The following is a 12,597-nucleotide window of genomic DNA, read 5'->3' as shown; positions in this document are numbered from 1 at the left end:
TGCTGTTATGTTAAACTTATATTAAAGTTTTTCTTCATTACTCATTCAAGCCGTCTCCAAGCATTATTAGTCTCAAAGTGGGTTCCTCGTCATCTAGTAAGTAGCTTACTTTTATTCGCAGCATTATTTAAGGAGTGTAAGCTACACTTTAGTTTACTGCTATAAATTTCATCCTACAAAGTCAGGTTCTTGTATTCATCTAAATACAGTTAGAATCTCTACTCAGCACCGAACATGCTCGCCCTTTCAATCATGGCAGCGTTATAATGTTACGGCTAATCCCACTATTTGTTCATAAAGAATAATATAAGAGTTAACGGTGGGTGACGCTGGCCAGTTGCCACCCCTGTAGTTGGCAAATCAAAATTTAGGACCGTGGCACATAGCCTTAGTAGTTTTGCCATAAACAGCAATCTTAGAATCGTTAATATATCATATTTCTATTGCTAAAGAATTAATTTGGATCTATGATCCACTTAAGAGCTCTTAACAGAACTGGGATATGAAAATAACACTTAGTTGGGAAAAATAATACAAATGCCTGAGAATAAGCATTTAAACACGAATGTAATTTTTTTACAACTACTAAACTGTAGCGGACAATAATCTAAATTGATGTTATTGTTATGTCTGATAGATATAATGCGATATATAGTTTTGAACTCGGTAATATTTTAACTTTGTATTCAAACCATCCAAAAATGCAGTATCACAGTGCTGATGATACACTAAATATAATGTTTAAACCAACGTTACTTGTGTTGACGGAATTTTTTTCCTGGCTAACAGACGTTTAAACGCTATAAATTTTAAGCAAAAGTTTACCTTTATACTGTATTTTATTTTTAGTGTTACCAGTCCTGAATATTTATATTGTGTTATACTTTGTTGTTCTAACAAAGATCAAGAACAACTTTTAGTATTGAATATTCAATAGTTTGATTTTCACACGGATTTGATGATCTTTGTAGATCAGAAGTAACGAGAAAATTGTACACATTTAGGGGTTTTATTACTGTTTGAATGTGTCCTTTGCTTAAGCCACATTTAAAAAATAATCCCCTCAGGTATTTTGAGAAACCATAAACAAAAGAGTTTTTTCCCATATTTTTGATGAACCTGATAGATGTATTGCACAAAAAAGTAAATAATGTGTGTTTATATATATATTTATAGACTTAAACTTAAAGCAATGTCCACCTCACTGTTGGGTGACACCAGATGAAAATTGTTGTCACATAGATATCATATTCAGTGGTTAGGGCACTTAACTTGCAATCTGAGGGTCATGGGTTTGAATCCCTTCTCACACAGAGCACAGACAGCCCATTGTGTAGCTTTGTGCTTAACTTCAAACAAACAAGTCCTCACTTGAAACCAGTTGACTTTCAACACAATAATTCTCACACTAGTTGCAATAACATTTATTCTTTTTGACATTCCTACAAATATTCTTTCTCTCTTAGCTTACCCGCTTTGTTCTTATGAATCAGTCATTTTTATGCAATAAATTATTAGTGATTATTATAATAGTTTAATTATTTTCTAATGAACTGTTGTTAGTGCTGTTAATTATCGGTTTTTGCTGTAACAAGTTAACTGTTATATTTGATGATTTTACTGTTGCTTTGTAATTATTTGACTATTTTCATTATAATGATTAAATCATTTAACGTTTTAAAGCTTTAAACGATTAAACTTTTTAAAGTAACAATTTAACAGTTTTATTGTGATACTTTGACCACATTAATGCAATAATTTAACAGTTTTATTGTAATGATTTGATAACTTTTATTTCAATATTCTAACCGTATTTATTCTCTCGAGGCCCGGCATATCCAGGTGGCTAGGGCACTTGACTCGCAATCTGAGGGTAGTGGGTTCAAATCCCTGTCCAACCAAACATGCCTGCTCTTTCAGCTGTGGGGACATTATAATGTGATGGTCAATCCCACTTTTTGTTGGTAAAAGAGTTGGTGGTGGGTGGTGATGACTAGCTACCTTCACTCTTAGTCTTTCACTGCTAAACTATGGAATGCTAGTCCCTTATGTAGCTTTGTGAAAAATTCAAAACAAAACAATTAGTGGCCGATCAAATATTGATAATAAGTGGTGCTTCAATCACACTTGAAAATATTTTAAGGTTGTGGTAATTTCTAGTTCTGGGCCTATATAATAAACTTTTTGTCTTGTTTTATCTATCTGGCCTTACTTGTTGTGAAAATAAGCTGTAGATACTAGCTTCTCAATTAAATTACATATGGTATCCATGGTGTAAGTGAAACGATGAAACTTATTGTTTTACTAAGATCTATAAATTCTAGTAAACCATTACATAAATAGCAAATGTGTCATCTTCAAAATAACTGTCTTTTGCTTGAGAATAAATATGTTCCCATGTTCGACTCACAAAGGTGAATCACAGGATCAAAAACCATCGACAAACGTGCTCACTCTTTTAGCCATGGAGTTGTTATAAGTTGATGGTCAATCCCATTATTTTTTAGGAAAGTAAAGACCAAGAGTTGGTGGTGGATGATGTTGATTGGCTGCCTTCTTCTATCAAATCTCTTCAAAATTAGAGACAGCTAGCAAATATAGCCCTGGAGTAACTTTACTTGAAAATTCAAGAGACAAACAATTTCATTACGATAATTAATCTTTTAAATATTTAAACCTGTCTGGTTACAAGATGTATAAATGATTGTCATCATAGGGCCAGGCATGGCCTTGTGGTTACAATGCTCGGACTGTGAATCTTAAGATTCACTAAAATGAGCTCCAGATTTTGGGGCCTTGGGTGCATAAAATAGGTGATGGTAAAATCCAACTATTCAGTCAGAAAGAGTAGCCTAAAAGTTGGCAGTGGGTGCTGTTTAATAGCCATCTTCCCTGTAATCTGTCTGTTCAAAATTAGTGAGAACTATGTCTATAATTTTGTGCAATAAATTCTTATGTGCAAAAGCCTTTTTATATGAAAAGGGAGGAAGTATAACTTGTACAACATCTGAATTATGTCATTTCAGTTTCCAAACTCAAGGTCTGTAATCATATGAAAAAGCATAAACTTCACCTTTAAGGTTTGTGTCATTAAATGCCTTGGTGTGAAAAATATTTTTGTTTTTTTTACTATATGTATGTATGTGTGTTTATTGTTAAGTCATTTTGTTTGCAGTCTGTTGCTTGTGTTCTTTTCAATATTTATTCATTAAAATGAATGCTGGAATTAACTGGACACACACTGAGAAAACTTGTGTATTTTTTTTCTAGTTCTGCTCTTGACAAAATAACAGAAAAGCAAGTAGCTATAAAAAAACTCAGCAGACCTTTCCAGAATGTTACTCATGCCAAAAGGGCTTATAGGGAGTTTAAATTGATGAAACTTGTGAATCACAAAAATGTAAGTACAGGATCTTATACTAAGTGTATTTAGCTTTTGCTGTGTTTTTTGTTTTAATTATTTGATGAAAATAAGGCTAAGTACAGTCCACTTAAAGATAACAAATTAGTTTATTTTTTCCTTAACTTTGGTTACAGACTACTATCCCTTGTACACAGTTGTAAGTCCTAGATCACAAATAATGTTTTCACTTTCAACAGCAGTTTACTTGCTAATGGTATTACAACTAACATACACTAAAAATTAAAAATAAAATTACACTAAACTGTCCATTAACCAAGTCTTTTTGGTGGTTTCTTTTCTGGGGGTTATGGTACACAGATGAGATGGCCTCTTGTCTCATGTCATCATTTACTATACTGTCACTGGAGGATTTCTCCCCGAGCATGTGATCGATTTTATCTACTGGTGGCTCTATCCTTGTTAATCCTCTGGAAGTACCCTCAATATGAACTCTGGGCTTCTCATCAGGTTGAGTTTCTGCTGACAAATACTTCTCTAGAGATATCCAGTTGGCTGATCTCTCACGGACATACTTCCAAAGACCTTTGGCTTGGTTTGTTTGTCTGTTTTGATTCTGAAAACTGTATTATTGATTTTTTTTATTATAACATATGACCATTCTCAACACCTGCTTACTGTTAGAGTTTGTCCTTTCTTGTGGGGGAGATAATACAGCTATACCATGTCACTTAAATGAAACCCATTCATATCAGCATTAACATCATAGCAAATTTTCATTTTACCACTAGCTGATTTAAGTCTTTCCTGGTTAGCCATATATGCCCTCAATGGTATTCTTTATTCCCTCCACATATTCTTTGTAAGAATTTTTAGTGATTATTTTCTAGTTGAGATACAGAAGATACAATAGCCCAAAATTCTTTCTCATATATAAGTAATGATTGTACAGTAATTCATCATTAACAGTGAAACATCTTGATTCCATGTTTTCTAATGTTAATCCACATAAATGGCTACTTGATTTAACAGTGTGCAGTTGTATCTCTCCATCATGCCATAAGAAGAAGGATGAAAAGCTGATATCTTGGTCTTTGTGATCCCAAGGATCTGACCCATTTCAGCAAAAGAGGCTGATTCAAATTTCCATCCCTGATTTGAGTGAAATTCAACAGGCATGCAAGTTCTTGAAACAAATTCATTGAGGAGTTTCCTTGTAAAAGTTCTGCTTCCTGGTTAGGAACAGCATATACTTCTGGCCATTTTATGAAGTTATTCATCACAACCCTGATGGATTTATTCTCACTGTTACTCTGTGGCAGAGGACCAAGCACATTGACAGCAAATCTCTCAAGTGGTGCTCTTACACAGTACTGGTGTAGCTGCCCATACCGTTTCATTCTTGAACCTTTTTGCTCACAGCATAATTCACATGTTTTACACCAATTTTCAACAGACCCTAGCACCCAATTTAATACAAGTGTTCTCTGACTTGCTCCATTTTACTTTTAACCCCTAAATGTCCAGCTTTTGGGAAGTTGTAGAGATAACAGAGTGCTTCAGAATGTAGAGACTGTGGAAATAGTAACTGTAGTTTCCACTAGTATCTTCTCATTTCTGGCATAACATACTCTCTTATAAGCATAATGAATCTCATTGTACCCAGTACATCTTTGTTTTCAGATTGTATGGAGCAACTGTTTTCCATGAGGGTCTTTCTGTTCCATTCTTTATCCACTGAATAGTTGGTTTCAAACTCATAGCTTGAGCATCTTTCATTTAAGTGTTGGACCATATTAGTTCTTCATAAGCACTTATGGATGTCACAACTTGGACTATACTCTGCTGTTCTTTAGGTTGGTAGTATTTACCATCACGTGTTTCCCTCTTTTCACATTCTTCAGTAACACATTGTCTTTGGAATAATGCATCAGCATTTCCATGGTTCCATCAAATGGAATGCATGATGTTAAAGTTTTACTGCTGGTGTTGTTGGAATCATGTTGCTATCTGGTCTCCTGGATTGCAAAAATTCAGCAGCCATTTCATTGGTACATGATCTGACAAAATTGTAAACATATACCTATATAGGTGATGATGGAAATGACTTAGAGCTCAAATAGCACTTAGTAGCTTTTTTCAGTCTGTTCAATACCCCTCCCTGCATCATTCATTGCCTTGCTATAGTAGACAATCACATGTTCTTTTCAGTGTTGTGCTTGTGACAAAACTGCTTCCAATGTAAAAATGCTGGCATCTATATATATATATAGAATGAGTGGATCTTCCAGAGTTGGTTATGCTAATACAGGAGTAGTGGTCAATTCCTTTGTCAGTTGTTGAATGTTTTTTCACAGTCAGCAATCCAACAAAGTGTATTTGGCTTATCAAGTAATTTGTGTAGAGGACGAGCTGTATCAGAGGATGATTTTACAAAATGATGATAGTAAGAGCACTGTCCCAGAAAGCCTCTTATGTAATGCAGGTTCTTTGGTGTTGGCCAATACTGGACAGAATTAGTCTTCATTAGATCTATAGACACTCACTCATTGCTGGCTATGTATCCCAGGAAAGTCACATGTTGATGGAACAACTTATACTTTTTAGGATTCATCTTAAGGTTTTCTATCCTCAACTAATCTAGCATGTTCCCTAGCCCATCATAGGCATTATCAAAAGTACTGCAATGTGTAATTATGTCAATCAAGTAGATGACTAGGGTATCACAGTCAGAACACTCTCCATTAAACATTAAAATTGAACAAGTGTGTTATATAATCCAAATGGAAGCACAAATTGCTACAATCCATTTCCTGCAATAAAGGCTGTCTTCTCTCTACTACTTGTTTTGTAGCCAATATGCACTCTTAAGATCCAATGTTCAAAACTATCTTAATCCAGAAACGTGAGTCAGTTATTGGAAGTGGGTATGCATCCTTCTTTGTGATTTCATTCATCTTACAGTAGTCCACACAGAATATTGTGGATCCATCCTTCTCTCTCAGAAGTGCAACAGTTGATGTGTAAGGACTAGTATTTGGTTCTGTCACTCCTTGTTCTTTCATGGCTTCTATCTCTTTGAAAGTCTCGGCCTGTTTTACATATGGGAGTCATCTGGCTAACTAACATATTGGGGCTGTATCTCCAGTATCAGTTTGACATTTTTTATTTGTTCAACCTCCATTGGTGAAGATATCCTGATATTCTGTGACCAAGTTACGTAATCTCTAGCACTGATCAGCTGTAAGACCTCCACAACTCTGGTTATACAGCTCTTATAAGTGAGGTGCTATGCTGTTCTTATGTAAAGATTGGACATCAGACTTTCTACATCTTTCCTCAAAGGTGACTACTTTTGATGTTCTTTTTTGTGAAAATATTACCTGTATAGCTTTATAATTTTTATTATCTCACTCAGAGTTGATTTGAATTTTATGATTAGTTGTGTTCATGACTGTAATGATGACATCTTTATTCTTCAGATCCATGAGAGTTCTACCAAACATTAGAACATGTTAGAGTGCTTGGTTCTATTATGGGCCATCACTAGATGTAAATTTATTTTTAACAAGTTGTGGTGGGAGTATTTCAGTGGTTACTGTCATTGTTCGTATGAGAAGTCCAACCTCTGGGGTAATAATTTTCATGTAGTGCACTGGGATTTGCTGGTCATAGACTGCAAAGCTATCTGAAACTAGTCTAACTTTGTATTCATGTGTCTGCATGAAGTCAATTCTCAGTATGCACTCTTCTTTGATCTCAGTTACTCACACATCATGAGGTGTAATAAAGCATCCTACAGTAAGAGTAACTTTCAACTTCTCCTTTTGCTAGAACTTTATGTCTACCTGCTGTTTGCATTCATCCCTCTTCTACTCTTATTTCTGGAGGCAATTTTCCATCTTTCACTATCAAATAGGTTCGAACAATTACAGCTGTAGAACCAGTGTCAATCTACATACTGAAAGGTTTTTCATCAATAAACCTATAAACTTGTGGATGATTTTTCTCAAATATTGAATTTATTCCGCATGAGGTTTAAGTATTTTCAGCAGAACTTTCCCCATAAATCCAAATAGTTCCTGCCTTTTTGATGTCTGGTTAGCTCTTTGTTGTTTCTTTGACCTGGTTGAGCTCAAAAACATCCTCAAGGTATTGTTTCCTTGGTTTCATAACAACTGTTGATTTCTTGCAATCTCGGCTGTAATGGCCAAATTTTTACAATTATAACAGCTCCCCTTTATAATATTCTCTTAGAGGAGTTCTTATTTCAAACAGACTTTAATCTACACATCCTCACAATATGTTTTTTCAAGTTACACTTGAAATACCTGTTTTCTTGTGGTTTATTTCCTCTTTTCTGTGTAATTAACTATCTGATTAATTCTTTCAGTTCTTCTAGGCTATTGATAGGGGGTTGGCATTTCAATTCTAAAGGATCTTATATTCCCATAACTTCTAGGTAGTGTCTTTAGTAGGTTATCTGCAACTATAATGGATTCAAGTTCCACTGACAACTGCACAGCTCCCTATCACTATAGGTCTTCCTATGGTCAAAGGGCATGTCATCACATTTGTAGACTTACATTCAACATTTTATTGAACTACTATTTTATGAATGTATCTCAATACGTTTGGTATCAAATTGCAGATTATAATTGAGGCTGTAGTATTATAAATTAGTTAATTTCTTAATTTAAAAGTAAATATAAAAACAAATTCCTGATTATTGATTTTTGTGTGTCACGTGGTGTGTTGAATGCAGCTTTAGTTCAAATTAGATGTTTGTGATGTCCAAATACAAAGTCTATAGTTTTTTTACAAATTAAAAAGTTCAAATTACTGATATTGACAAGCTAGAATATAGAATAAAACCTCCTATATTTTCTATTTGCTGAAATATCACTATATTTAGCAGATCAAATATAGTGGCCCCATCCACTTTTTCTATTTTTGGAAATATTTCCTCATGTGGTTTTTCAGGCTCTTGAAGATGGAAAGTTTTTTTTTGATTAAATCTCGGAAGAAAGGGATAAGTGAAAATGTTGTTTGAAAAACAATATTTTTAGACCCAAATACAGCTTAGAAAAATGACTAAAATTTAAGCACGTATTTGTAGATAGTAATAAATGTGACTATATTTTACAAAATATTGGTCCACTAGAACAAAGCCAAGACAGGTGACTTTGTAAAGGCCAGTTTTATACTATTAGATACACTAATACAAGTGCACATGCTCTGTGTCATTACAACTTCTGTAATGTTAGTCAATAAAATAATAATAACTTATATATTTGTAGATGTATAATTTGATGGGATTTAAGCTATTTAGACTAAACATTTATGGTTTCGTGTTATAATTTATAACCATTCTAGAACAAAAAAACATAATTTATATCTATTTCCTAGTTTTTATGGTGCATTTTTCTTGTGCATCACATCGAAAATGTTGCATAGGACAACCACCAATGCTTGATAGTTGTTACAGCTCTCAGCTGGAAGGTTACTTAATGAAGTTAAAGTTGGTTGTTTTAAGTTTTCAGCAAGATGAATAGCTTATTGTTCACTATTCCATTTCTTCGTTTTAGAAATTATTTAAAACTGAGCCTGATGTGTGTCTCATGGTACATGTTCATCATAGTCTATTGGTTTTTTTTAATTTGGTGAAGTAGATTTGGTAGTGACATGGCTAGAGTAGTTCAGGAGTATTCTGCAGTAACTGATGAGTGAAGACCAAATATGTTTTCCTATTCTATATTTAATAGTAAATAATGTTTTGGATTGGAACTCTTGGGCAGATGCATAAAAAAGGTGTAGGTGGTTTGTGCTTTCCTAGTTTTTATGGTGGTTACGAAGTCAGTTCAGTCAAATTCACCAAACCCATACAGAGATGCATTAGTGAAAATAACAGATAAAAGTTTTCCAGTGACTTTGTTCTGTTACTGACCTTTTTTATACTTCTTCAATTTTTTCATTACAGCCTTCCTGTAATTTTTTGTCCTTTTACATTTCTTCAAACTTGTTGTAATCCATCTGCTTGTCTCCAATAGCTTTGTGGATTTTGTCCTGAGTCATATTTTTTTGTCCTTAATTTTTCTTCAAATATTGTCTCCTTCTTTTAGTTTTCTTTCTTGTTCTTTCAGCATTTCTAGCAGAACTTGGACCTTACTTCTGGATCGGATTGTCATTTTGAAATTGAGTCAAGTTATATTTTGTTTTACCAAAATAATCCCACTTTTTGCTCCAATGTTTTAACATGTGTTTTCATTGTATGAGAAACAAGGCCAAGTATAGTCCACTTAATGATAAGTTAACTTGCTACTCCTTAACTTTGGCTACAGGATACTATCCCTTGAACACATTTGTAGAATCTAGTTTACAAATAACATTTTTATTTTCAACAGAAATTACTCACTAATGGTACTATGGCTAATGTACAAATAAACTTAAGTTTACAATTTCATGACTAATCAGTTTAGTAATTGAATATATGCAATAACAAACAATGGTTCAAATACTTCACTTATTAACTGAATGACTAGCACTCTATCAAATGAAAACTGACTCAGTGCTTCACTGATACATGTACTTATAATGTAGCCATGTCTCTAGACACTTTGTAAATTTTCTCAATCACTGATATTCACAAACATTTTAAGTATTCTATGATTACTTTTATAAACTCACTTGATCTTTATGTCATATGCCCTCTAGACAGCAAACAGATTACAACATTGAAAATATAGCTTACAACAATATTAAGGGCATATATTTATAAAGTAGAGAGGAGAATACAAACAAAGTTTACTGATTGTTTACAAAGTTCAGAATTATATGTACATACATATATTTTGCTTTTTTTGTAAATTATATTTCATATTCAAACTATTTCCTTTTTCTTATAAACAGATGTCTTTTGAAATGAAAAGTATTTTGCTGACAAAAACTGTGTAAAGTGGATTTATATATTTCAAAACAAAATGTCTTTTTTCTTTTTCTATACAGAAATATTATACTACTTTTATACCTAGCAAATATAAAGAAACAAAATCATAGACTTCAGGTGTTTATTTTTTGCACATTTTGAACAATAGTTCATTATGGATTTTAAATACAAATATATTTGAATAGCACTTCAACTTTCAACAAGTTATGGTCTAGAATTGTATTCATACCACAATCTGGCCCTGCAGCAATGAAGAATCTCCCTGATGTTGAAAGAAGGCTTACTGGATAAGAACCTATGACAAATGATGAATTTTTAATTATGTAAAACAATATTTTCAGACACCTTTAGTATGAAATTTTTAATGTTAAAAAGGAAAAGCAAACAAACATGAATAGTAATAGCATTCTAACATATTTGTTGAGCTGAGATATATTTCTTGCATTTCTATCTTGAGCATTTTACACTTTAATAGTGACTTATTACTCAAAAGTTTAATTTTTTCAAATACCTACAGTATATAGTCTGAAATATTTAAAAGAAATTTTACTTTCAAGAGGTTTAATTCATACTTTTCTTTAATAGCCAGTGTTTACCCAAATAAGTGCCATAAGATGTTTGTAATTCTTCCTGTACATGCAACCTGATTCATTTTGGCATAGTTCAAGAATTTCTTCAATGTGAATTGTTTCAAAAATGAGTTTTTTCAAATGTGAATTGCTATTCGTTAAAGCAAAATTTGAAATAAGTTCCAAAAATAAAGGAAAAGGAGTGACTTTCATTTTATTATTTTGGAAATTTTATTTATCAGTATTTAAAAAATGTGGCTGTGACTAAATCTATTTATTTTAAAACAAGTAGAAGAAATCAAAATCCTAGCCTATGCTATTTGACAAATGATAAAATACATATTAAATATGATGCAAGCAGGCTGAATGTTGTTATCACTTTGCTATATAATAGAGTATATATATATTGTGTGTGTGTGTGTAGAACTACATGAAAATTTTATGGTTTAGATTTTATAATCTTATCACATCATTTCATAAAAACCTAAGTAAATCTGGTAGTATTGTGCCATAAATTACCACAATATATGTATTACGCTATTTCACAAACCAACATTTTCAGAAATATGACAGTGTAGGGTAACCACTTTTTATTTATTATTATATAAGTTTTATCTCCATGCATATTTGCACAGTTGCTTTTAATATTCAGTAAGAGAGGTATTTTCTTGTCTCTAGTAAGCTTAACAGCATACTTTAGAATCTGTTGTTGCCATGCCACCTTCAAAACAGAGCAAACATAGGTATAATGTAAAAATGCCTAAGCTGGCAAAGAATGGCTCATTTAAAGCAATAACTACAATTAAACAACATATCACATCTAAAGCTAGGCAGTTAGAGGAATTTGATAACTGAATAATTGTTGGGCTCATTGATTGATTAAATTAAACTAATTACTTATTCTCATGTTACATAGATGGGTGGAATAATTGAAAATCCCTATTTTCATTATTTGTTTATTTTAATGAGTTGTAACAGTAACCGATTAAGCTGAATAGCCTTGAGTTAATTAAAAATAATAATGAGAAATCATAATGGCAATACTTAAATTACTTGGATACTTAAAATATTCAAAAATGCTAATAATCAGAAACACTAATTTCAGTTATTTGATTATGTCCTGACATTAAATGATTTCATTGTAATTTTGATTAATCTATTATTTTACAATTGTTGATGTAATTGGGTTGATTGCCAGACTCTAATCAAATCACTTTTAGAAGTTATATTCAAATTGTCGTATGATATTTTTTACTGTTTTTTTAATTGATACTGTGAGTGCTCTATTGACTCTGGTGTGAAGAAAGAGGTTTTGTTGGCAATGCTGTACTACAAACAAAACACTTAAAACAGTATTTTTCACAAAATACTAGGAACTCTTATTGGATCTATTAATATTGATTTAGTTAGAATAACTCTAATTCTGTTTTGATGTTTATTGCACTTGTTAGCCCCCAAAATGAAATAAACGTAGTTGTGACTGAATGTTCTTGATATCTGTGTTCATTTTTTTAAGTTTCCATTAGATTATTTATTTTTGACTAAAAGAAGTTTTTATACTATCTGACCACAGTATATTTTAATACTGTTGTTAAAGTAAAACTTGCATAGTATTATGTTTTGTATAACTGTGTTTTACCCTTTACCCATTTCAGATTATAGGTCTTTTGAATGCATTTACCCCTCAAAAAACCTTAGAAGAATTTCAAGATGTGTGAGTG

General features: G+C 32.5%; 1 protein-coding gene across 6 annotated transcripts in view; it reads left to right on the top strand.

The window, feature by feature from the left end:
* LOC106462829 (stress-activated protein kinase JNK-like) overlaps window positions 1–12,597 on the top strand; it is a 68,856-nt gene that overhangs the window by 32,327 nt on the left and 23,932 nt on the right. For all 6 annotated transcript variants that reach the window (XM_022390201.1, XM_022390198.1, XM_013922790.2 and 3 more), the window contains 2 exons: window positions 3,271–3,400; window positions 12,532–12,590. In XM_022390201.1, the coding sequence (XP_022245909.1) occupies window positions 3,271–3,400; window positions 12,532–12,590 (189 nt within the window). The remainder of the gene's footprint in view (window positions 1–3,270; window positions 3,401–12,531; window positions 12,591–12,597) is intronic.

Source organism: Limulus polyphemus, unplaced genomic scaffold (assembly GCF_000517525.1).
Source record: "Limulus polyphemus unplaced genomic scaffold, Limulus_polyphemus-2.1.2 Scaffold1260, whole genome shotgun sequence".
Lineage (NCBI taxonomy): Eukaryota > Metazoa > Arthropoda > Merostomata > Xiphosura > Limulidae > Limulus > Limulus polyphemus.
The sequence above is the reverse complement of the archived record's forward strand: the minus strand, read 5'-3'. Positions and strand labels throughout refer to the sequence as shown.